This window comes from Dasypus novemcinctus, chromosome 12 (genome assembly GCF_030445035.2).
Source record: "Dasypus novemcinctus isolate mDasNov1 chromosome 12, mDasNov1.1.hap2, whole genome shotgun sequence".
Lineage (NCBI taxonomy): Eukaryota > Metazoa > Chordata > Mammalia > Cingulata > Dasypodidae > Dasypus > Dasypus novemcinctus.
Window position 1 is genome coordinate 108244599 of NC_080684.1, and position 25795 is coordinate 108270393.

A 25795-nucleotide genomic window follows, 5' to 3' on the forward strand; every position below is an offset into this window, starting at 1 on the left:
GGGTTCGGATTCAAGAGCCTGGGCGTTAGGGCCCGCCCCGTCCCCCTTAGCTGACCCCTCGTGCCCTCCCCGGAGCAGCCAGGCTCACGGCCCGAGTCTGGGGAGCTGCTGCTGTCTGGGCGCCTCCTCCACGGAGCTCTCCATGCTCTTGACCTGCACACGTTTTAATTCTGGAAGCAGCTCCCCCGAGCGTGGGGTCAGCACAGAGCCCAGGCGCAGAGGCCGCGGGCGCGAGCGTCCCCACCAGCACGGGGAGCTGCCGAGGCCGGCCCTGCGCTGTGCAGCTGCCCCGGGCCTGGCTCGCTGGTTCCTGGACCCCCCCCTTCTGGAGCTGCGGGCACCACGGGGTGGTAAGGGGGCTCGGGGCCCCGTGAGGCTCGGCCCAACGCCTTTCAGGGCTGAGATCCCGACGTGGGTTGTGGTTAGTCGTGGGGGTTCTTGAAGGGTTAGATTTTTGTCTCATAGGGACGGAAAGGGGGGCAATTACAGTTTTACATATCAAATTCCATTGGTCCCAAAATAGCACGTAGCTGGATAATATTCTGTGAGTTGTAATTAAAATTTCTGTTCTACCAAGTGGTTTTCTAGCATGAGATGCATCAAGCTGGTCAATACTGCTAGGAGAACAAAGCGCGCAGGCCTTGTGCGCTGGGCCCTGCGCCGGCCCTGGGGTTAGAGCCCGGGATTTGCCCAAGGCCGCTGGAGCAGCCTGCGTGCCTGCGTGCCTGCGTGCCTGCGTGCCTGCGTGCCTGCATGCCTGCATGCCTGCGTGCCCTCAGCCAGGGGAGCCGGTCCTCGCCCTGCTCCTGGGGCCGTCCCAGAAGCTGGCTTGCTGGCTTTCCTGTCTACCCACTCCATCCCCACCCCCCTCCACAGCCCTGTCCCCACCTCCCTCCACGACCCCCATCCCCATCCCCCCATGACCCCCCGTCCCCATCCCACCATGACCTCCCGTCCCCGTCCCCCCATGACCTCCCATCCCCGTCCCACTCCACGACCCCTGTCCCCATCCCCCCACGACCCCCATCCCCGTCCCCCTCCACGACCCTTGTCCCCATCCCCCTCCATGACCCCCGTCCCCATCCCCTCATGACCCCCCATCCCTCTTCATGACCCCCCATCCCTCTCCCCCCCATGAACCCCCGTCCCCACCTCCCTCCACGACCCCCATCCCCATCCCCCCATGATCCCCCATCCCCATCCCACCATGACCTCCCATCCCCGTCCCACTCCACGACCCCTGTCCCCATCCCCCCATGACCCCCATCCCCGTCCCCCTCCACGACCCTTGTCCCCATCCCCCTCCATGACCCCCGTCCCCATCCCCCCATGACCCCCCATCCCCATCCCTCTTCATGACCCCCCATCCCTCTCCCCCCCATGAACCCCCGTCCCCATCCCCCTCCACAACCCCTGTCCTCTAGCCCCCTCCACAAATCCCCCGTCCCCCACATTCCTCGGCTCCCCTGCGGCTCTGGTCGGTGCTGTCACCCAGCAGCCTTGCTGCAGCCCTGGCCGGGCGGGGCGTTCTGTGCGCACCATGGCCCTGGGACACTCAGGGTGGGGGCCGTGGTGGGGGCCATGGCAGGTCGGTGCAGCGGCCTGAAGGTGGCTGCCCCATGAGCGTGCAGGGGACTCCCGAGGAGAAGGCGGCGAGGGGACAAGGGCTGGCGGGGCAGGAACGAGCGCCCCGCCTGCGGGAGCGCAGACATCCCCGCCTGGCCTTGGAGCAGAAGCGAGCTTTTCCACCAATTTATGGAGACCCACAAGAATCTTTGCCTCCCAAAGTATATAAATCGAAGTTCTGAAGTACTTGGCAGTGACCCTTTAGCATTCCTGAAAACAAAGGGAAAGCGCCCTAACTGCTGAGAATTTATTGCCAGGGCTTTAATGGGATCAGGAAGGAGGAGACCTGCCGGGGGGCTGGTTAATTAGCGCCGAGTGGTCCCGGGCAGGAGCTTGCACTTGGAGCACCCTGCAAGAGCTCTGGCCCTCCGCCTTCAGTGCAGGATGCCCCACCTGGGAGCCACCTGGTGCCCACTGCCTGGAGAGCCAGTGATTTAGGTAGCGCAAGTGGGTGCTGATGGACGGGGCGCTTCTCGGCCGCCCTCCCTGCGCCTGCCCTTGGCACCCCAGCTCTCCGATCGCCGCCGGGGCACCTGCATGTGCAGTTTATCTGCTTGACACACGGAGGCCGCCTGGAGCAGGAGGGGCTCCAGGGGTACATGGGGGCCTGACGCACGGGGCCGGGCACCCGAGCCTCTGTTCATGCACCTCTTTGCCCTTGGCCCACGCCCTGCCGTGCCCTCCTCTGGGCTGTGCTAGGAGTCAGAGTGCGGGGACCGCCGGCAGGTGGCAGGTGGCAGCGTGCCGCCCCTCCCCTGCGAAGCCAGATGCCCTGGGCTGATGCTTCATGCCATCAAAGACACGGGGGCTCGAAATGCTGCAGGAGGGCGGTGTCTTCGTGAGATGGCCAAGGCGGCGCTCCTTCCCTCACCATCCCTCGGCCTGTCCCCTCAGGGTCTGCTTTCCGCGGCTCTGGCTGGGGAGCACCTGGTGGGGGCTGCTGAGGAATGTCCCAGCTGGGCCACAGGCACCTTCACGTCCTGGAGCCCGGACGGCACCGCCGTGTGCAGGCCACGGGCGCTGTGACCGCAGCTGACGCCAGGAAGCCCGCCAGCAGGGAGAAGCAGCTGTGCCCTGTTCCGCTCCGGGAGCTTGACTCACAGGAGAAACACTGGCAGCGAAGGATTCCCTCCCTGATGCCAGTCAAAGCTCAAGGTTGCCTCTTAGTCAGGGGTGTGGAGCTGTAGTCATAAGAGGAGGAAATTATTTTCCACATTTCTCTATGCAACCAGGAGAAATTGCAGCAACATTGAGAAACAAATGGTGATGTTTTTTCAGATTGTTCCAAAAGTAGTAAATTCGCTTAGAGAAAGAGATGAGTGTCTACTAGAAGGAAAGAATAAACCCTCAGATTATTTGATAATTCAGTTAACAAGGACATGAGAGTCATGAACACACGAGAAAGAAATTTCTTGCCACTTTGAGCTGAAACACCAATGTTGATGAAAGTAATGTGGAATTCAGGCCACAGCGTTGCAAGGAGGGTATCTACAACTAACTGGTTAATAAAAGTCGCCACTTCAAAAAGTATTTACGTTCAACCCCTGCACAGGGGAATGGCTAGACTTCTTAGAGTCAGGTGGGAAAGTGCTAGATAGAGGTTTTCGCACATTTTACCTGGCACTACCAATGAAGGTTTGTGAAGCAGAAGCAAACCTTTCTAACGAGCAATAATAAAATTTTAATTACTTGTGCCAGGGGAAGGACGCAATGTCTTCGTCATCTTGAGAACATGCTATTGCAAAAGCTCATGGGAGGGGGAGTCAGCGATGAGGCTTTTATGGAGGCGTGCTAGGCAAACGGCGCACACTAATACTGCCATTTTTCCTGAAATTCTGATGCTTGCGGTGTTTGCCAGCCTTTCAATTTTGTGATGTTCTCATTTAAAGTGAATTTCTACTTTAGATCTCCATTATGTATTCGTGATCTTTTACTCCAGTTCCTTCTTAGAGAAGGACCCCCAAATTGTATAACCCTCAGGGCCGCAGAACCCAGCTCCCCTCTGCCGTTAGCTCTTCCTCTGGGCGGGTCGGCCATGGAGTGGTCACTGAGCAGGAGAAGGGGTCGCCCTCTCGGGGAAGGCAGGGGCAGCCCCAGCAGCCTGGCCTCTTGCATGGCATATCTTTCATCCGGGAATCCACGCCTGCTGAGTTTGCCGGCCGGGGAACCTCGAACCCTTCTCCTCTGGCCGTGGGGCAGCGTTGGAGATGGTGGTTAATGCTTGTCCTGCCGGCTCCGACCCCTGCAGTCCGGCTGGAATGGGTGCAGAGCCAGCCTCGGTGGCACAGAGTCCTTCCCAGAGGGGCACGCCCGTCCTGCAGCTTCCCCGGCCAGGCCGAGGCAGGGCTGTAGAGGTGCCTCTCGATCTCCCGCTGGGCCCCACGTCTCTCCTCCAGAGATGATCAAGTCCGATGCCGCCTCAGGCTGGGCCTGGTTTAGACTGTGACACACAGCAGGCAGCGAGCGCTTTGCTCCTGCACGGTGCCTGCCTCAGTGGCCCGTCTGGACTGGCCTTGGGGAGGACTCTGCCAGGGAGCTGCTGGGCCTCTGAGAGCTGAGGCCAGGCCAGGCCAAGGCGCTCCTGTCCCCCCAAGCGCACACAGGATTCTAAAGAAAACCACCTGGTTTCAAGCTCCTGGGTGAAGGGAAGATGTCTCTCCACGACCTTCCTCTCAGACGTCCTGAGAGCAGCCTGCTGCTCTGGCCCCCCGCGTGAAGGGGCTGGAAGCCACAGGGGTTTCCAGCTTTCGCTGTGCTCCCTGGACAGTGCTCCCTGGCTGTGGGCCAGCCGGCAGAGGGGAAGGGCAGAGAACACGGAGGCGGACGGCATCTTCTGAAGGAAGGAGTGAGCGCGCGTGTGCCCACCTGAAGGCTAGCGGCCTGCCCTGCCGGCCGGCCTGCAGAGCCTGCGCCCGCTGGCTGAGCCTGGGGCTTAGGCCCTCCCACCCCTTCCTTGCTCAGCCCAGGGCTCAAGCCTCAGTGGGGGGGGGGGGAGGCACAGTGGCACAGTCTCGGCGGGTGGAGCCCGGGTCTTTGACATCCCCCAGGACAGCTGGCCCAGGCACACGGCATGCCAGGCCCTTTGGGAGGACAGCTGGGCAGGGGCCCATGGGAGGGGCAGCAGCTCCCGGCGTGGGTATGGGTCCAGGGCCTTCTGAAAACGGCCCCTGGGGGGTCCCTGGCCAGCTGGGGGGGCCCTGAAGGCACAGCCCCTCAAGGCCTTGGCCCCGCCGGGGGGTGGGCTCCACAGCCAGGGGCCTCAGGCTGCAGGGGCTGCCCGGCGCCTCTGTGGCCCCTAGAGGTGCCTGGGGCACGGGGCCTGCCCGGGCTTGGGCAGCGGTAAACGCCGCTGTGCGCTTCGGCCCCACCGCCTGCCTCCTGGAGGTTCCTTCTCGGGTGGCTCAGCAGCGGGCAGTAAGGGTGGGGGCTGGGGGTCTCTGCAACCCTTGCACTTCGGCTGCAGCCCCGAGCCCAGGGCACAGCCTCCAGCAGGCACAGCCTCAAGCCAGGTGGACAGGAAGCGGCCAGAAATGGGGTGCAGAGGAAACAGAACTAAACCAATCCCAGGTGCGAGGAGGCTGTTGTAAACGCAACGAAGTAGATGCGAGGGCCGTGATGGGCAGGACGGTGTGGGGAGGGCTGGGGGCCAGCGTGCTGCCCACAGAGGCTCCTGGAGGACAGCCGAGGGGCACCGGGACGGGCGCCCCCAGCCCTGGGCTGTAAGGGGCCCGTTCCCCACGGAGGACGTGCAAGTTTAATGAAAGCAGCCGCGAGCCGCTCTTCTTTCACTCCAGCCAGGTGCGGGAGAGGTCAGCGGTGAGGCACGCCCCTCCCCAGGGCCGCCTGCTGAGCGCTGGCCCGGCTCCGTGACCAGCACGCCCCAGCGCACCTTGTCCTGGGGAGCGCGCAGCACGGGGACGGCCAGGGCGTGGCCTCCCAGCCCAGCGTCTCCATGGGAACCAGGTGCCCTCGCTGCAGGCTTGTGGGGTGGCCTGGGCTCACTCGGGGCTGCGACCTGCGTCCATGCACCCGCCCCGGGCGCACTCTGTGCATCGCCGTCGTCCAGCCGAGGAGGTCAGTGGTGGCCGCTGTGGGCAGGCCACGACAGCACCCCCACGGCGGCACATCGTGAGCTCCCTTAGTTTGCAGGAGTGGACTCAGTCCTGGTTAAAATGGCGCCCCCGACCTATCAAGTTGCTCGTCTAAAAGTGTTGAAAGCTCTACCCAGATGCCAGGAAGGTCAGGGAACGCGGAGTCAGAGGCCGAGCTGCCCCCAAGTCTGTGGCCCAGGGAGAGGCCGGATTTGGACGTGGGCCCGAGGCTGAGGGGCGGGCAGAGAGGGCCAGGTGGGTGAGGGCCAGGCAGGTGAGGCTGAGGGGTGGGCAGGTGAGGGCCAGGCAGGAGAGAGCCAGGTGGGTGAGGGCCAGGCAGGTGAGGCTGAGGGGTGAGCAGGTGAGTGCCAGGCAGGTGAGGGCCAGGTGAGTGAGGTTGAGGGGGGTGGGCAGGTGAGGGCCAGGCAGGTGAGACTGAGGGGTGGGCAGGTGAGCGCCAGGCGGCTGAGGCTGCAGGGCGGGCAGGTGAAGGCCAGGGATGTGAGGTTCAGGTGAGTGAGGCTGAGAGGTGGACAGGTGAGGCCGAGGGGCAGGCAGGTGAGGGCCAGGCGGGTGAGGCCGAGGGGCAGGCAGGTGAGGGCCAGGCGGGTGAGGCTGAGAGGCAGGCAGGTGAGGCCGTGGAGTGGGCAGGTAAGGCCGAGGGGTGGGCAGGTGAGGCTGGGCTAGGGAGGACCGTAAGCCCGGGGCATCTGGGGAGCCAGGGCCCCAGTGGCCCCGCCCCTAGAGAGGCGGTGGGTGGTGAGAGGCCCACTCCGCATGTTGCCTCCCAAAGGTGACACCCTGGGCAGCAAAACCAGCCCCGGCCGGAACTGGTGGCAGCCAAAGTGCTCAGCGTCGACTGGGAAGAGACTGGAACCCCAGGGGGTCTTGGCGCATGCCAGACGGCTCACGCGGCAGTTCACGGCTCCAGCTGGGCAGCGTCCAGGCGTGCTTCCGCTGCGGCCGCCTGGCCGTCCCCTCGAGGGGAAGGGGCGGAGCCGGGGGCCTTGGGGTCAGCGGTGACGACTGTCGTCATGAGCGGCCACTGCTAGGCCACAGTCACCGCGTGGCGAGGTCTCCGCGGGCGCGCGGCCCTGCCGGGTGGGCGGCTCTCACGCGCCTGGTTGGCGGCGGCCCCTCCGCGCTGGCTCGGAAGCTGACCTTGCCAAGGCGAGAGGCGCTGCACGTCCCTCCTCCCGGCTTCCCGGGCAGCGGGGACAATCGATGTGCGAACGTAGGATTGAACAACTCTGGCAATTTAATAACTTCTACGCTAATTCTGTTAGTGAGTCTTGTGAAATCAACCCCGCTGGAAGCTGATAGCAGCACACGGTGAAGTGTGGCCTTCTGGAGTCTGGTTCATTGTTGTGGAAATGTTCTCGGGCCTCGAGTCTCACCACGGCCCTGCCAGGAGCAGCTCCTGCTGAGGACTGGGCGAGGAGGGGTCCACGCCGCCAGGCAGGCGGTCAGGAAAGGGGCTCTGCCCCACGCCGTCCCTGTCCCCCAGCCCCTGCCGCCTCCAGCCCCTGGTTTGCGGTCTGGGCGGCCTGGGGAGGTGACGCGCTGAGCTGCGCGGTTCCAGGGCGCTGCGTAGAGGGCTCGGCTCTGCCAGGGGTGTGGCGAGGGCTCGGTGTGCGCTGCCACGGCGCCGTGACCTCCACCCTGCAGGAGCGCTGCCACTTGGGAGGCTGCCCCTCGGCCAGCGCTGCCCTCGGGCCCACCCGCGCCCCGGCCCCAGGCCCAGCCGGCCGCCCCTGTGCCCGCCCCGGGCTTGTCTGCTGGGAGCCGGCCGCACTGCTCAGGGCGTGCCTTTTTCGTTCAGAAGGCGCGCTTGCTCTCGGCCTGCGTGCGTCCTCCCGCTCAGCCAGCGTCCTGGCTGCTGGAGGCAGTTGTGGTTGGATTGAGGGACCAGGACAGAGTGACCGCTGGGACATCTGCCCAAAGCAGCTGGGCTGAGGGGCAGACCCCGCAGCCTCCGGCAGTGCACCCTCCAGCACGGGCAGGCGCAGGGGCACGGTCCCAGAACCACCGGGCCTGAGCGCTGCTCTCCGACGGGGCCCGCGGGCGACGTCTCGTCTCAGCTGCCATGAGCGCACGCAGCTACCTGCCCTGAGGCGTCGTCCCCTTCCTGAGTCCTCAGAGCTGCCTCCGCCACTCGAGGCAGGCACCGTTAACGTGAGCTGAAGCTGGTGTTTGTTGACTGTGCGTGGCCCGTCCACCTCGGCTCGTTTAACCCTCGGAATGGCCCAGTGTCACCCGTTTTACACATCAGGGCACTGGGCTCAGAGAGGCAAAGGGCTTGGCCAAGGCTGCACAGCAGAGCGGGGGCCAGAGCCCACATTTCCGACCCTCAGGGGAGTCCCATGGTTCCAGGAAGGCTTGCCGAGACCGAGACCCCCGCCTGGGTCCCAGGAAGGGGGGTGCAGGTAGCCAGGCTTGGAGCAAGGCATTCCCACTGCTCAGGGTCAGGCTCAATGCCCATGACAAGAACATGGAGAAACCATGTGTCTTTCTCATGCAGAGTGAGGCCAGAGGTGGGCAGCTCACGATGCCAGCAGGGGCGGCATCCCTATCTTTCTTTAAACCTTCTTTCGTCTGTGGCTTCTCTTCTCAAAGCCACCTAATGGCCCCGGAGGCTGCTGGAGCTCCGGCTCTCACAGCGTGTTCTGGGTGGGCAGCAGGAGGAGAAAAAGGCGCCATTCTCTGCCAAGACAGCTCCTTCTGTGTGCTTTCCTTGAATGTCACCCGTTTTCTCCAGAAAGCCTCATAGCCCAGAACCGAGACACGTGCCCACATCTGACTGCAAAGGCTTCTGGACGCGCGCTTCTTTACTAGGCTCGCTGTTTCTGGAAGGAAGTGGGCGCTCTCCTGAGTGTGGCTGAGTGCTAGGAGCGCAGTCGGCAGTTCCTCCGCGGCGCTCTGGGCCCAGGAACGGCGCGTGTCGTGGCCTGGAGGCCGCCCGTGGGAGTGCTGTGTGGCCGGAGCACCGGGGGTGCTGGGGAGCCAGCAAGGGAGAGGGGGAGAGGCTGCGGGGAGACAGGCAGGGCCAGGGGTGCAGGGGAGGGCTGTCTCCACTGCCCGAGCCACAGGGCGCCGAGAGGAAGGGGGGTTGGAGGGGCGTAAGGGGCAGCATCAAGGGACCTAGTGATGGTGGGGCGGGGGTGGGTGCAGAGGACAGAGGACGCACGTGCAGCCCCAGGACAGCAGAGAAAGGTCCAGCGCGGCGTGAGGGCAGGGCACGCGTCACCAGGCGTGGTGGGCTGGAGCTGCCTGTGGGGGTCCAGGTGGGCTGGGCCGGGTGCCGGGCTGGTGGTGTGGGGGTCCAGTGAGTGACACAGGAGGGCCTGGAAGTGAAGGCGTGGAGGTGGGAGGGCACGGCTGGGGTTGGGACTCGTGGAGCCCAGCTCCGGCCCCGACAGGACCCTTCTCCCTCCTGTTGGACAGTGGACACGATGTCCCGGGAGCAGGGCCTTCAGTGTGCCCTCCCGGCCCACCCCCTCCAGACCGCCCCCTTCCAGCCTGCCCCCTCCAGCCTGCCCCCTGCCCTTCGCAGCTGGCCCTGGGCTTCCTGCTCTCGGTCCTGCCACCAGGCCGGGTGCCTCGGGGCCCTGACCTGACCTCGGCCTCCTGTAGCCTGATGGTGTCCGGCTTCATCTCTGGCTGACCCGCTGCAGCCTGGTCAGTTGTCACAGGCAGCAGGGCTCTGCCCCGGAAGCCATGCCTCTACCCTGCTTTTCTTCCTTAAGCAGTCGAGGGCCCGGTGCGTGCTAAGTCCTGAGCATTTCCTGGTTCAGGCACATGGGACCCTCGCCCTGATGGAGCAGCCACGTCCTAGTGGGGCAGGCCAGAGACAAGCACTGAGCCTTCAAATAAACAGTGAAACACGGCTCAGAAAGAGAAGCAGGGCAACGGAGAGCAAAGGCACGGGCTGGGGATCCATGCTTTTGGTTGCCTCTCTTCTTTCTTACTGAAATTAATTTTCCACTTCAGACTTTGTGCTTCTTGCTCTAGAATATACTTTAAGTCTTCTGTTAGAGTTTCCATTTATTTTTTAGATCCCTTAACTCCTCAACTGTTAAGGCCACAGTTTCCACAAATCCTTTAGCTTCCTTGTAATAAGTGGTATCTAGTCGTGGTGGATATAATCCAGCATCTGGGCTGTTTCCTGGTCAGTGTCTCCTTCCTGCTTTTTTCCTTGACTGTGGATGCATGAGCTTTCTGTTCACTTGACTGTCCAATCATTTTTGATTGTGTGTTGGATATTGTGGATGACAAGTTTCCATGACTCTCAATTCTGTTGTCTTGCTCACAGGCGTGTTTGTTTTGTTCTAGTTAAAGTGCAGTAGTTCACCATCTGTACATCTTAAAAATGAACCACACACGGTGTTTCTCTTCCTGGGACAAGTGCCATGAAGGGAGGACTTGGTCTTGTCCAGCACTCCATCTTGGTGCCCCAGGGAGAGGGGCTCCACTTTAGACAGGCGGTTAGCAAGGGTTCTCTGAAGCGACTTTGAGGGTCTGAAGCTGTCAAAGGAGTCAGTCCCGTGGGAGCCAGGGCGAGGCGTGCAGGCCAGGCAGGAGCAAGAGGAGGGGCTGGCTAGGAGGGAGGGCGGCGGGCGGGACCCAGCCCCCCAGCCCCCCAGTCCCTAGCCCGCAGTGGTGGCTTTGGGTCGTACTTGTACAAACTAGGAAGCCATCAACTGGCACTTGGAAAGTGGAGTGCAGGGATTCTGTTCTCTTCACTGAAAAGAAAGAAGCACCCCTGCTCTAGGCCAGTGGAGCTTCTGGGGTTGGAGTGGAAGCAGGTGGTGGGTGCTGGAGAGGCGGGAGGCACCAGGTGGGGCCTGTCCTGCGGGCAGCACTGGCTGGACCCGGCGAGGGCTGAGGAGCACGGTGGGCCCTGGACGCTCTTGGCATCGTGGTTTTACTTGACAGCAGGTGATCGAGGAGCCTTGTGTGCAGCTGGGGAGGTGAGGGAGCTGGGGGCTGCGGCCTTCGGATGTTCCCATGGAGGTGAGGAGGGGCTGCAGGAGACACGAGGTGGAGCTCGGGTGGCCGTGCAGGACACGGTGGGCCCGGGAGCCTCAGCGTCCAGAGGCCCGCAGAGGGGAGGGCCTGAGGGAGACCGGAGGGGACACGCCAAGGAGGGCGTCCTGCAAGGCCGTGGACGGGAGGACATCAGGAAGAGGGGAACCCGCAGGGATGCAGGGGCCAGGGAGGGAGGGGCAGGCGAGGGCTGCAGGGGCCACGGAGGGAGGGGCAGGCGGGGGCTGCAGGGGCCGGGGAGGGAGGGGCAGGTGAGTCCTGCAGGGGCCACGGAGGGGGGGACAGGTGAGGGCTGCAGGGGCCACGGAGGGAGGGACAGGTGAGGGCTGCAGGGGCCGGGGAGGGAGGGGCAGGTGAGTCCTGCAGGGGCTGGGGAGGGAGGGGCAGGTGAGTCCTGCAGGGGCCACGGAGGGAGGGACAGGTGAGGGCTGTAGGGGCCAGGGAGGGAGGGGCAGGCGAGGGCTGCAGGGGCCACGGAGGGAGGGGCAGGCGAGGGCTGCAGGGGCCGGGGAGGGAGGGGCGGGTGAGTCCTGCAGGGGCCATGGAGGGAGGGACGGGTGAGGGCTGCAGGGGCCGGGGAGGGAGGGGCAGGCTAGGGCTGCAGGGGCCACGGAGGGAGGGGCAGGTGAGGGCTGCAGGGGCCGGGGAGGGAGGGGCAGGTGAGTCCTGCAGGGGCCACGGAGGGAGGGACGGGTGAGGGCTGCAGGGGCCGGGGAGGGAGGGGCAGGCTAGGGCTGCAGGGGCCACGGAGGGAGGGGCAGGTGAGGGCTGCAGGGGCCGGGGAGGGAGGGGCAGGTGAGTCCTGCAGGGGCCACGGAGGGAGGGACGGGTGAGGGCTGCAGGGGCCGGGGAGGGAGGGGCAGGTGAGGGCTGCAGGGACCGAGGAGGGAGGGGCAGGTGAGTCCTGCAGGGGCCACGGAGGGAGGGACAGGTGAGGGCTGCAGGGGCCGGGGAGGGAGGGGCAGGTGAGTCCTGCAGGGGCCGGGGAGGGAGGGACAGGTGAGGGCTGCAGGGGCCGGGGAGGGAGGGGCAGGTGAGTCCTGCAGGGGCCGGGGAGGGAGGGGCAGGTGAGTCCTGCAGGGGCCACGGAGGGAGGGACAGGTGAGGGCTGCAGGGGCCGGGGAGGGAGGGGCAGGTGAGTCCTGCAGGGGCCGGGGAGGGAGGGGCAGGTGAGGGCTGCAGGGACCGGGGAGGGAGGGGCAGGTGAGTCCTGCAGGGGCCGGGGAGGGAGGGGCAGGTGAGTCCTGCAGGGGCCACGGAGGGAGGGACAGGTGAGGGCTGCAGGGGCCGGGGAGGGAGGGGCAGGTGAGTCCTGCAGGGGCTGGGGAGGGAGGGGCAGGTGAGTCCTGCAGGGGCCACGGAGGGAGGGACAGGTGAAGGCTGCAGGGGCCAGGGAGGGAAGGCCAAGGCCCGGGGACCCAGGGCTAAGACGGGCTCCCTGGCACGAGGCCCAGCAGAGACCAGGACGGACACCAGGAGGCCTGGGAAGCCGGCGTCCCACGGGGCCTGCCCGTCTGCTGGCCTGTCCCACGGCCTCCACACGGCCCTCGGGGCTGCTGGGCTGCTGCTGCCCGTTCCCCAGGACGGCTGCGTGCGAAGGGCGCAGTCCCGGCAGCGCTATGCCATGTGCTGCCTTGGAGCCTGTGCCCGCGGGCCCTCGCGGCTCCCCCCACCACCAGGAGCCTTCAGGAGCTGGAGCCGCTCAGCAGACCCTGAGCCCCGGAAAGGGCAGGTCCACAGCCGTGCAGGCCCACGCCATGTCCTGCTCGAGGGCCGCCCGTCCGCGCCCAGAGTCCCCGCCTTCGACGGTTCTCCCCGGCCCCGAAGAGCACGGAGCAGGAAGGCTTTGCAGGAGAAGCGGCCCCTCTCAGGCCGGGGCTTTACCGCCCTCTGCGCCTTCTGCACCGGAAGCTGTCGGCGGGGCACGAGGAGGCTGCGCAAGGCCGCCTTGGTGGCCGTGCGTCTCCTCGGTGCCCGCTGCTCGCTTTAGAGTTCCTCGTTTGCAAAGAGTAGGAAGGGAACGGCGAGGACAGCCGTGGCCCACCCGCCCCGCTGCAGGCGGCCTTGCGCACCCAGGGCCCTCGGCTCCTGGTGGCGGTGCCCACCGTGTCACCATCTTCCTATTTTTGGCCCTGGTTTGGTCCAGAGCATGACAAGATTTTCAAATAACTGGGTTGTCAAAGACACGAGCCGTCAAAAAGGCTGCACCTGCCGGGGCTTCCAGGCAGGCCTCGGGCCCCAAGAGTGGCTGAGCCACCGCGGCCGGGCTGTGGGAAGCAACGTTGGAGCCGCGAGCTGCGCAGCTCCTTCCGAAGGCGTCAGAGCCGGAGGGGACGGCGACACCAAGGGGACAGCGCCAGGCAGCTCTGCGCTTCAGAGCACAGCGCGTGTTCCCGGCGCTGCTGGATGTGAGGTCGGGGTGGGGGGAGAGGGTGCCCGGCTAGGCCCGCCTTCTGGGACGCCCAGGGCCCTGCGGGCTGCTCTCGTTGCGCAGCATGCAGGCTCTGTCACCTCTCCTCTCCTGGTGAAAGAACAGAAGGACGACGGGCAAGAGCGGAGTTTGGTGCCCTGCCTGGGTCTGCGTCCAGGCCTGAGATGCCCCGAGACCCCCTGGGCTGTGCACGCGGCCCCCTCCCCAGGCACGGCCCCAGCAGCCCCTGCCTCCTCCGCTGATCGTGGGGCACGGCCCGTGGCAGCGGCCGTGGAACCTCCCGGGTGGGAGGTGAGGCGCTCCCAGGAAGACCTGCCCGTGCAGGGGCCCCGGCAGGAAGGCAGCGGCGGGCAGGGCGCAGCGGGGACGCCGGCAGGAAGGCAGCGGTGGGCAGGGCGCAGCGGGGGCCCCGGCAGGAAGGCAGTGGCGGGCGGGGCGCAGCGGGGGCCCCGGCAGGAAGGCAGCGGCGGGCAGGGCGCAGCGGGGGCCCCGGCAGGAAGGCAGCGGTGGGCGGGGCGCAGCGGGAGCGCACAGGGCCGGGCGCTCAGGCCCTCACGTGGCGGTCGGGTTCGGGGTCTCCGGGGGGTGGCCCTGCCTCCACCGCGGGCTCGACGCTGAGCTCGTCCTGACCCAGGTCCCCCTTTGGGACAAGACAGGTGCTACCTGCACCTCCACAGGACCTGATGCCCGGGCGGCCCCAGGGTGGGCACCTCCGCTGCAGTGCCCAGGGGCGGGACGGGCAGGGTCGCGGTCTCGTCTCCCAGCTGGGGGTCGGGGGTCGGGTGGTCTCGTCTCCTGGCTGGGGGGAGGGTGGTCTCGTCTCCTGGCTGGGGGGAGGGGGCAGGTGGTCTCGTCTCCCGGCTTGGGGGAGGGAGGAGGGTGGTCTCGTCTCCCAGCTGAGGGTTGGGGGTTGGGTGGTCTCGTCTCCCAGCTGGGGGTCTGGGTCATGTGGTCTCATCTCTTGGCTGGGGGGAGGGGATCGGGTGGTCTCGTCTCCCGGCTGGGGGTTGGGGTCGGGTGGTCTCGTCTCCCAGCCGGGGGTCGGGGGTCAGGGTCGGGTAACCTTGTCTCCTGGCTGGGGGCTGGGGGGGGTCAGGACGGCAGGGCTGTGGCCTTGCCTCCTCCCGGGGCTTGGGTCTGCTCTTCTCCAGGGGTCGTTTCCGCCTGGACAGCGGGTGGAGTGCAGCTCCCGGGCTGTCTGCAGGACCCTCCAGGCCTGCAGCTCGCCCCTTAGCCACGCGCCTCACGTGGCGGGAGCCCAGAGTGGGCCCACACCCGACCCCCCAGGAGGCACCCACCCCCCCGGAGTGTCCTCTCCTGCCCCGAGCTGTGCGCCGCGGCCTCGCCTGGCACCTGCCGGGAGTGGGCTGCCCTCGCCGGCGCCCGGCTTTGAGGTCTTTTCTGTTGTCTTCGGCGCTCTGCGTCGCCCGTCTTCCCCACCGTGTCGTCTTCTGCTCCATCATTCCAGCGCTGATTGGGGCCCCCGGGGAGGACCCGGCGCTGAGAAGGCCCCAGGGGGCACCGTTGGAGGCTGGACCGAGCCGCTGCCTCCATTCTGGGAACACTCAGTCCCTGGGGTGCTGGGGGGGGTGAGCAGCTGGCTCTCACAGGTCCCTCCCCCCAGCGAGGCCCTGGGACACCTGGACCCGTGGGAGGTGGGGGCGTTGCCAGAAAGCTTGTAAACCTTTAAAGAAGCGCAGTCATGTCTCGGATGTATCCTGCTGTGGAAAGAAAAAGAAAACAGAGAAACTTAAAGCCGCAGCGCCGAGGACCGCCGTCCGCCCCCTCGGCCCTGCGCAGGGGTTTCCCATGGGGGGAGCCCCCCTCCTGGAGCTCCTGCTGTCCTGGGGCCACCTGCTGCGAGGGGTCCTGAGTCCGGGAGTGCAGGCCTGGCCGCCAGGCTCGGCAGGCGGGCGTCACAGAGCACGTCTCACGCCAGGGCCGCCAGCAGAGGCGCGAGCAGGCCGGGGTGTGCGCCCCTCCCTGCGGAGGGCGTTGGGTCCTCCGGCCCAGGGAGGCTGCCCGCGGCCGCTGGCCTGTGCGTCCTCCAGGCCCAATCTGGGACTGCATGGGAGGCCAGGGCAGGGCCTCTCCTGTCCCCAGAACTGCCGCGGCCCGCCAGTCGTCCTGGCCCTGCACCCTGATGGGCCTGGGCCAGCCTGGGGGCCGCTCGGGCACGGGCACCATCTGCCCTGGTGAAGCCCCCTCTGGGCTAGCGGTGAAGCAGCGGGCAGAGGGGACGCAGGGAACCGCGGCCGGGGCCAGCAACTCAGCGTGGGGGAGCGAACAGCACACAGCGCCCAGACCCCGGGGCCTTCCGGTGGGCACGTGGCCAGGCCGCCCCCCAGGAGACGGCTCATGCGCCTCTGCAGCTCCCTGGAGCCCTGCGGTCACTTGGCTCCATGGAGGTCGTGCAGGGTGGGGTAGGGTGGAGGGCATGGGGGCATGGGACAGACAGGGGACATGGGGACAGGGACAGGCCTGGGGACAGGGGCAGGGGGACGGGCACAGGGGCAGGGGCCTGGAGACAGGGGACAGGGCATGGGGACGCAGACAGGGGCATGGGGGTGGGGGCAGGGGGATGGAAGGCCCAGGGGCATGGGAGCATGGGAGCTGATAGATGGGAGGGGGGCACGGGGCACAGGCTGGGGGATGGAGGGCGGCCACGGCCTTTGTCTTCTCTGTGAAGTCAGACCCTTCTGCGTGGCTGCGGTGAGGGCCACTAAGGGCCCCGTGGCCGAGGGCGGGGCGGCTGAGCCAGCGAGTGCCGGGGCCCGTGACGGGGCTGGCGGCCACGGGCGCTGAGTCCTCCGGCATGTGTGGCCCCACACAGCGCTGAGGCGGCTGCTCCAGTCACCTCCGGGGAAGCCGAGGCGCAGCGAGGCGGGCAGCTCGCGCGGCCCCGCAGCCCGTCAGGGCCTGTGCTGATGGCGATGGTGGGCTGTGGGGAAGTTTCTGGAGCGCATGGCAAGCGCCAGGCAGGGGCAGAACCTCGCCCCGGCCCTTCCCTGCTGCTCCTGCTGCCCGCATCAGCCCCGGGGCCGGCGACGGCGTCTGCACGCAGGAGTGCCTCCCCCTCCCGTGGCTCTGTCCACCCCCCCAGCCCCTTGGTTTCTGCGTCGGAGGAAAGACGACGTGTTGGGTGAAACGTCCTCAGGTTGAGTGTCCCACAGCGAGCCCCTGAACGAGGACGGATTGCGCCAGTCAACTCTGCTCCCAGAACCGTCCTGCTTTCACTTCTCTCCGTTAAGGGAAGAAAATAACAAGTCGGCAGATGGACCTGGCAGCCCCGCCACGGCTATTTATGCACCTTTTTGTCCGGCAGTTTGTAAACTTGTGACTTGAGCAGCTTTTCAACAGACCTGTGTTCTCCGCTGGCCCAGAGCAGCTGTTGGTGCGTCTTGCTGCCCGTGCCCCTGTCCCTCCCTGCCTGTGGGAGCTGCCAGAACTTTCTCTCTGGACAGTGTGGCCAGAGGTGGGGAGCGTCGGTCAGCACTGTCGGCTGCGTCTGCCGGCCTGGGCCGCCGGGTGAGGCTTGAGCAGAGCTGTCCAGTGCAAACGCAGGGCGGAGCATGCAGGGGCGTAAACTGTTCTGACAGCTCCGTTAAATACATAAAAAGAGGCAGGTGAAGTGAGTCTTAGTAAAATATTTTAGGTGCCCCAGTATATCCAAAGTATTAGCGTTTCAACCCACAATGGACGTGAAGGTCTCACGAAGATGCGCACTCCATGTCGGCTGTGTGTTCTGCACGTGTGGTGCATCTCAGTAGAGACGTGCCACAGTGCGGGGGCAGAGCAGCTTGTGTGGCTCGTGACCTCCAAGTCGGAAGGTGCAGGCTCTGGTGGCCAGGGCCCCGTGGCCACCCCTCGCCCCATCGCCGTGTCCACACAGCCTGAAGAGTGTCTTTTCTGGTGCATGTATTTGTGTCTGTTCCCTGATACCCCTCCACACACACACTCGCACACGGGCACTTGCCGGGCAGCCGCCGAGGGCAGAGGCGTCTGGCCTTGTGCTGTGCTCTGCCTGCTGCCCAGAGCAGGGTCCCGCTCGCAGGCGGGCCGCGGAGTGACCGACGGAACGCACGAGCACGCAGCCGCTGCAGGGCCAGCAGAGGGGCGAGCCGCCGGGTGTGGCACGGAGGGGCCGGACCTCGTGTCCCATTGCTCGAGGAGGGCCTGGGGAGGCTCTCCCGGGCGGGGGGCTCTGCCTGGGCCCGGCCGCACCACACACGAGCAGGCAGACCCCTTTGTCTCGTGGCAGGCCCTCCGTGTCCTTTCTTATTCTAGAAAGTTGTGAGTGTGTGGCCAGTGCATGCAGGTTTTAAGATCGGAGGACGTAGGCAAGAAGGAGGCAGCCTGGTTGTCCACCACGCGGGCCCGTGCCCACGGGGCCTCGACCGATTCGCCCGGTGCCTTTCACTGGCGCCTGCAGATGCCTCTGGGTGCAGGGCCGCGGGCAGGCGGCCCCGTGGAGGGCACCGCCACGCCTGACGCCCGCCCAGCCCTCGCCTGCGCAGCCGGGAGGCAGGGACGGAGAGGCGCTGACGGAGAGGTGCCGTGCTCTCACCGGGGGGCATCCCCGATGCCAGGGAGAAGCTAGCCCCACGGCACGGGGCGGCGCCCGGCCTTGGGTTCCCCGACTCCCGCATCCGCCGTGCTTGAAGGACACGCGCTGCGGGCGCTGGCACCGTGTGGAAGGGGAGAAGGGCGGCGCACAGTCACCTGCGGCCCGCGTCACCGCGTCTCGGGACGAGGGCGGAGGGGACCACGGGGCCCCGCGTGGCTCGGCTTTGTTACAGTGTCTGTTTTGTGGGGAAACCTGCCTCATTCGCACGGTCGCTAATGTGGTCGCAGCGTCGCTCACGGAGAAGCCGAGGTTAAAAACCAAGCTGGCCGCGCCGGGGTCGCCCTCCCCTCCCTGCCGCTGGGCCGGGGCCGCCCTCCCTCCCCGCCGCCGGGCCGGGGCCGCAGCCCTTGGCCTGCACGAGGTGGCCGTGCACGCAGCTCGTGGCTTGTCAGGTGGGCCTCGCTGCAGAGCGCACAGGCAGGACAGGCCCCCCGGGGTCTGTGTTAGGACGGGCCTGGCCGTGCTCCTCGCCTCCCAGAAGGCCGCCCGGATGGAGCGTTCTCCCCCGCGTCGCGGGCTCGGGAGCACTGGGCATTTCTTTTCTCCCTCCGTCCGGTGAAGCAGAGACTAAATTAGATTCTGAAATTGAGCGTGCCGTGCCGTCACTGGGCCGCGGTGACGAGAGGGTATTGCTTCTCACCTTGCACGTAGCGAGGTCATGATAATATGAAGCCAAGTGGATTAAAAATAAAGCCCAAGGTATTTATTTATGACCTGCTCGGAGCTGGATTGGCACCCGTGTAAGCCGCAGCTAATGGCAAAAGACGCAGATGGATGTTGATGTGCCCCCGGGGACGTTTTGCCAGTGAAATTTGCTCCACGAATTGAATCTAGAGGTCCACAGAAAGTCTCCAAAATGCAAAAGGAGATGGGATGGGGAGGGGCTGATGACAATTAGAGGAGAGCCGGGGCCTGGGGTCTGCACTGTGGCTGGAGCCTGCAGCCTGGCAGCGGACGGCAGGGCCCCGAAGGGCCTGCGCATCGGGGCGGGGCGTCGGCCCATCACACGGCGAGGAGCCCGAGGCCAGGGGTTCCAGAGCCCGCCCAGGCTTCCAGCCTCGGCTTCCCCGGCGCCCTCCGCAGCCTGGCGCTGTGCCTGGGTGGACGGGGAGGCGTCACCAGGGCACCTCACGGCCCAGCTGCGCCCACGGGGAGTGCTTGTCCCCCGTCTGCACCTGAAGAGCGAGGCTTGAGAGGGCGGCCGGGCTGGGGCAGGTCAGGCCAGCTCTGCCCTCCTGCCGGCCTCCGGGCAGGGCCTCAGTGGATGGGGCAGCGAGCGCCTGCGGGCTGGGCACTGGGGCTGGTGCTGCTCCGCCTGCATCCTTTGGAGGCTGGTGGCGTGGGCACCTGGGCGGGGGTCCACACTGCCACGTGTCAGCTGCGGGGCCGGAGCCCTCCACCTCCCCACCTGGAGACAACTAGCCCCCTCCGCCGGGCGGTGATGAGTCCAGAGCCAGGCCTGGCCTGGCAGGCGTCCGGCAGGAGGGGCGGCGGCGACTGGCACCTGCCCCTGATGGCCCCCGGCTGCCCTTCCACTTCCTCCAGAATGATTTGTGGGGTGTCCGAGGCGGGGAGGGGGTCTGCAGGTGACCCTGGCAGCCGCGGGCTGAATCCTCTAGACCCAGGGCTTGTCCAGGCCATTGGGTGGTGTGGCCCCACCCTCATGGAGTCCAGACGCTCCCGAGAGGGAGAGCAGGGGCTCAGCCACCTTCCTTTGGGGGAGTCCGTGCTCCCCCAAAAACCTACCGTCCTGGGTGGCGTAGTCAGGCAGGTGGAGCTGGTCAGGGCACTAGAGCCAGTGGGCGAGAGCAGCCTGTGCCATGCATGGCCGTGCCCACGGGGCTGCCCCGGGCCCCTCCTCTCCCAGCCTGTCCCCCACTGCTTTTGAGTGCCCCCCCAACATGTAAGTACCAGCCAGGGCTCTACCAGATGCCCCCCACACAGACACCCTGCTCAGCCAGCAGGCCCGAGTGGACTGGGTGGGCGGAGGGGCTCCAGAAGGGCGTCGCCGACCTTGGAGGTGTCCCTGCTCCCTGCCCAAGAGCGCGGCTCTGGGTGGAGGACTGTGGGAAGCCCAGGAGTCATCCTGCCACCACAACAGCTGCTGGCCTGGCAGGAACTGCCCGGATCATCCAGCCTGGCACTCAGGAGTCTGCGAAATCGGAGTAAATACCAGGAAGTCTCACCCTCTGGAGCAGCTGCCCCCACCAGCCACGTGGCGGAAGCAGTGGGGGCTGCAGCGCAGGCTCCTGGTGCAGCCTGCTGGGCCAGGCTGGGCTCTGAAGCCTGAGTCCCCCAAATCCCCAGGGGGTTGGTCACCGGTCCCTGCTTTGAGCAGCTACTTCCAATCATGGAGCCAGCTCAGAGGGCGGCCACTGTCCCCCTCCTAGACAGAAGTGTGAGAGGACTTTGAGAAGGCGAGACCTACTCTTCCCTCTCTCCTCTTGCCGTCCCCGATGGGGAGCAGGTAGTGGGCAGAGGCCGCGGGTGGCTCCAGCCTCTGCAGCAGCAGCACGTCGCAAGCCCAGAGGAGCAGGAGAGCTAGGTCTCCAGAGTACCAGCAGCCCACTATGCGGGCGTCCAGCGCTCAGCCAAAAGGACAAAGCACGCAGAGGGACAGGAAAGGAAGGCCATTCACAGGATAAAACGAATTTGCCAGAAGTCGTCCCCGAGGAAGCTCCCACACTGGAACTATTAGAGACTTTAAATCAACCATCTTAAGCATGTTCAGTGAACTAAAGGAATCCATATAGAGAGAATTAACGGAAATTAGGAAAATGTTGTCTGAAAGCAAAAGAGATGGAAATGGTGTAGAAACCAAACAGAAATTTTGGCACTGTAAAGTACAGTAATTGAAATGAAAAAATCACTAGATGGTTCTACAGCAGATTTGAACTAGTAGGAAAAAGGACCCATCAACTTGAAGACCAGACAACTGAAATTACCCGGTGTGAAGAGTAGAAAGGAGAACTAATGAAGAAAAACGAACAGAGCAAGGGCCTGCGGGCACCGTCAGGCGTCCCGACACCGCGGCATTGGTGTCCCAGGACAAGAGGCAGAGGCGGGCAGAGGAACTGTTGGAAGAAATAATGGCTAGAAACTTCCCCAGTCCGACGAGAGACACGAACAGACACATCAGGAGGCTCAGCCAGCTCGCAGCGGCGTGGGCTCTAGGGCCACGGCGAGACCTGCCACGGCAGTCACCAGGGTCCACGAGGGAGGGCGCGAAGGCAGCCAGAGCTGGCAGCGTCCGCGTACAAGGGCCCCGGTGAGGCGAGCAGCCGACTTCTCATCAGAAACCGAGGTCACCAGGTTGGCAGATTTTAAGTCCTCAAAGAAAAAAAGAGCCGTCAACCAAGAATTCTACACCTGGCAAAACTGCCTTTCAATAATGAAGGGGAAATTAAGTCACATACAGAACAAAGCTGAACGATTTCCTTACCAAAAGACCCGCCCCCGAGAACCGCGACGGGTCCTTCACACAGCGGAAGGCCTGGGCAGCCAGGCGAGGCCTAGGAAACCCGGGCCCTGGTGGGTGGCTCCTCGGGCAGGAGGTCCTGGGGCAGGCACCTGGGGCAGGTGCGGAGCTGCAGCTTCTCCTCCCTGTTACTTACCAGGCACGTGTGTAAAATAGCATTTTAAAGCGATGCCAGCGGGCATACAGTGTGTAAAGGTAAAATCAGAACAACACTGTAAAGGGGAAGGAGGGAGTTGGACGGGAGGAGAGCTTGAATGTGAAACAGATTGGTACTAGTTTAAGGTATTAATCACAACTACAAAAGCGCTACTAAGAAAAAACTGAAAATTATAAAGATGCGGCAAATGAAAATGGTCACTATAAAAAAAGCAACAAGTAAATACAAAATAAAGGCAGTAGTGGAGTAATTACAATGGATTTTAGGTGTTACACCCAAAGCATAAGCAACAAAGAAAAAAAGAGATAAAATGGGTTCATTAAAATTTGATATGCCTCAAAGGAAATTATAAAAAAAGTAAAAAAACAACCTACAGAATGGGAGAAAATATTTGTAAATCATATAGCTAATAAGGATTTAATATAAAATATAAAAAACCACAACTCAACAACAAAAAGACAAACAGCCTAATTTAAATATGGGCTGAGGATTTGAATAGGCAGTTCTCCAGAAAGATGTTTAAATGGCCAATAAGTATTTGAAAGGACATGCGACATCATTAACCGTTGAAGAAATGCAAATGAAAACTACAATGAGACGCCACACCCACTAAGATGGCTGTTCTTAACAAATCTGACAGTAACAAGTTTTGGGGAGGACGTGGAAAAATAGAAGCTGTAATAGTTTGAAGCCATTGCACCTCTGAAAACTCCTGTTCTTGTAGTCGATGTCGAAGAATTGTCCACATAAAATGATTGAAATGATTTGGGTTATGCGTACTTTGCCACAGTTAAAATTAAATTAGTTTAAAGGACAGCATGGCTCCTCTTTCCTGAAAATCTGAGCGTCGACTGAGCGGCCGCAGTGCGGGCTCCTGGGCCCCGTGCTCGCGCCATGGGCTGCCACAGCCTCTGCTGCCCAGTGGTCTGGGCCAGTGGCCCCCTCACCCCCCTGGCCCCGGCCTCCACCATGATGGGGACAAAGGTGCCGGGCAGCCAGGGGCACCCCCAGCGTGGGCCTGTGTTTGGCGCTCCACCTGCTGAGGGCTGCTGTGCAGAGCCTGTGCCCAGAACAGTGCCAAGGAGGGTCGGGCTCGACCCAGACGGGGGAGGCTGCTGGGGGACGTGGAGGCGCCGGGCGGAGAGCGGCCAGTCTGCAGTGCCCAGGAGTGCCGGGAGGGCTGGCCGACAGGCGCCTGCCTCTGCATCCCCGCGGGAGCCGTGGCACACGTGCCTCCTTCTCTGTGCCACTAGGTGGAGGGCAGAGCCCTGGGGCCCTGTGGGGGGCAGGGCGGGAGCCCCCCGGGTCTGCCTGGCGGAGCTGCGCAGCCCCCGCCGGCCGCCTGCCTCTGCTTCGGGGCCCTGCAGGGCAGCCCGGCGCCCGCCGCTGGCCACCCTCTGACCGGGCCTCTCTCTCTCCACAGGAGCTGCTGCTCTTCCTGCAGAGCCTGCCCACCAGCCACTGGGGCGACGCGGACGTCAGCCTGCTGCTGGCCGAGGCCTACCGCCTGAAGTTCGCCTTTGCAGACGCCCCCAATCACTACAAGAAATGAGGGGCCCCGGAGCAGCCTCTGCCCCGGCCGGCCGCGGGCCCCAGTGCCGTCCCGCTGCCCCCGGCTGGCCTTCCTGGTGGCCGCCGCCGCACCCTGGCCAGCTTACCGGATCGCACCGCCAGCGTCCAGGGCCTGGTGAGCACGGAGCTGTCACCTGAGATACCAAAGAGAGCCAGGGGAGGCGCAGGCGTGGGGCCGACGGGCTGCTCGCCGCCCCCAACCCTGCAGCGTCCGTGCCAAATCGCCCCTCCACGAGCTCAGCCCGGCAGCCTGAGAGCAGACCCCTCCTGGGGTCCCATGTAGGGGCCGAGGGAGGGGCACAGCCAAGTCTGCCCCTGGACGCACAGGTTCCTTCTGTTGAGTGAAAGAGAATAAAACATAGACAAAACCACAAGTGAGATGGTATGCCACCCACGAGGCCTCTGGGCCAGCCGTGACCCTTTAAGTGCCGGGCACGTCCACCTTGGTTTGTGTTTTCTTTCTTGGTTTAAGCGTGGCTGGAGCACGGATGCTCTGGGCTGAGGATCTTGGGGAGCCTGGGGCCCAAGGCTGGGAGCAGAGGGGGGCTGCCTCGGCAGTGGCCCCACTTCCTGCCTCTGGCCTCCGCCAGCGGCGAGATCTGAGGGGGGCAGCAGGGGCGCATTTGGCGGCGCAGGTCCAGCCGGTCTGTAAGCCGCTCTTCCCACAGTCTGCAGCGCGTCATGGGAGGCAGCTTTCCGGAGGCTTCCCCGCGGCTCAGGCCCGGCCCCTCCCTCTTCTAGGTCCGCAGGGCCTGGTGGAGACCTGAGGGCCACCTGCTGCCCACGGGTCATCGGCTCCAGGAGCCCTGAGAGCAGAGAGCGGCGCCCCCAACCCCTCACCCCGGGCCTGCAAGCTCTGCGGTGCTTCGGTGCTTCCGGGCTGGCTGCCTGCACCCCTGGCGTGCAAAGGCGCTGCTCAGGATGGGCCGTGTGTCCTCAAGACCCTGCCGTCCTCACCTCTGCTCGTCCCTGCCTTGTGCCGTCCCTCCCGGGGGCAGCCCCCAGCCCCTCACCACCACCCGTCTTCACAGCCTGGCCATGAGGAAGGAAACTGCCAGAAGCTCCAAGTTCCGTTACACTGGAACGGGTCTTGCCATTACACTTGGATCGGAGTTAGCCCAAAACGTCATGCGAATGTCCACAGCGCCCAGGCCAGCAGGGGCGCCGCACTGCCCAGAGCAGCCTGAGGAGTGCGCCACCCCAGGCCAGGGGCCCCGGGACCAGCACGGAGTGGCTTCCTCAGCCTGCCCCTTTCCCCGCTGGGGCGTCCAGCTGACAGGCCGTGTGGCTCTGCGCACAGGGGCCCTTGCCCAGCCGAGATCAACCCCGAGGACGTCCCCGTCTGTAGCTCAGATCACTCGGCACAGCCGAGATGTTGGGGACACAAAAGCCCTGCCTTTTGAGGCTATATATTCAAGTAGGAAGGTGCTACAAAGTTACACTAAGTCCTCTGTTTTCATGTGTATGCACGCACTAAACCGAACGCAGGGGACCTGGGTGACAGTGTTTGCACCTGAGCAGATGGGTCGCAGGTGTGCCGCGGCGCAGTGCGCCAAGAGCAGGTGGAGTAAGGGCCCCGTGACAGCCGCCCTCCAGCCCTGGCCCTGGGTTCAAGGAATCTCCTGAAGCAGTGGGGGTGCCTGGCCCAGAATGGCCTCTGGCCAAGGCTGGGTGGGGCCTGCGGCAGCGGCTGGCTGGGGTTCTGGGCCTTTCCCATCTGCAGCGTGCCGAGCTTGGCATCAGGGCAGCAGCTTCCCAGCCCTGTCGAGGCCCACGGGACCTCACGGCGTGGTTCTGCAGGTGGTGAGGTGAGGGCACTCACCTGGGGCCACGGCAGGAAGCCTCAGGCCCCAGACACCAGCTCTGGCTGGCGGCTGGAGCTGTTGCTGATCAGGGCGTCAGGAGCCAGGCTGGGCCTGGGCTGAGCGCTGGAGCGGCCTCACCTGGTCGCACAAGCCAGATGCCCACTGTCCACTGGGTTGGTGGCCCGGGGCCACACCTTCCCTCTCCATGACATAGCGCTGGGCATCTGGGCCCCCTTGGAGTGCCTGCCCACCCCCCGTGGCTCACCTGAGCCTTTTGGGGTGCCCCAGCTTCCCCCAAGTGCCCGTATCTGCTTCCTCCCATGGCAGGAGTTTGCCTCCTGCAGTTTCGTGTCACCGCTGACTGGGTGGGGGTGTTGTGGCTTCCTCCCCATGGGAGGGCCAGTCCCCCTCGTGGCAGCCATGGGGCTGCAGTGCCCGCCTCCTGGCTGGTGACTGCCGATACCACCGCAGCTCACTGGAGTTCTGGCTTAGGCCTTGGACCTCCGCCTGCTGTGTGGTCCTCACTGCTGTAGAACCCCCCCCCGGGTGGCCGAGCCCCCGGATCCAGGGCCATGCCCCTGCACCTGCCATGTGGTACCTGGCCCTGCCCCATCGGCAGGAGAGCTGGTGACGACGAGTGGGACACGCCTCTGAACAGACTGAATCGTTTAGAGCACAGGGCTTGCTGGGGTGAGAACCCCTCTCCCTGAGACTGAGGCTGATGCATTTAAGACAAAATTATATGCCAAGAACAATCCATAAGAATCAATTTAAATACAAAACTTAAAATCCCCCTCCCCCAAATACTCAAATATAGGTGGATCCTTTTATCATCAGGAGTGATAAAGCGCTTTCTGAACACAGCACCAGGATCAAAACCAATATAGAGGAAAAAAAACAATACAGAAAAAGACTACTGATAACGGTCTATAGCCTGCACTGCAATCACAAACTGCAGTTAC

At 64.6% G+C, this 25795-nt stretch overlaps 1 protein-coding gene across 2 annotated transcripts in view; it reads left to right on the plus strand.

Annotated features, from left to right (window-relative positions):
- Positions 1-23402, plus strand: part of TBC1D22A (TBC1 domain family member 22A) — a 361556-nt gene extending 338154 nt beyond the window's left edge. For both annotated transcript variants that reach the window (XM_058308954.2, XM_058308955.2), the window contains one exon: positions 22880-23402. In XM_058308954.2, the coding sequence (XP_058164937.1) occupies positions 22880-23008 (129 nt within the window). In that variant the 3' untranslated portion in view covers positions 23009-23402. The remainder of the gene's footprint in view (positions 1-22879) is intronic.
- Positions 23403-25795: the final 2393 nt, after the last annotated feature.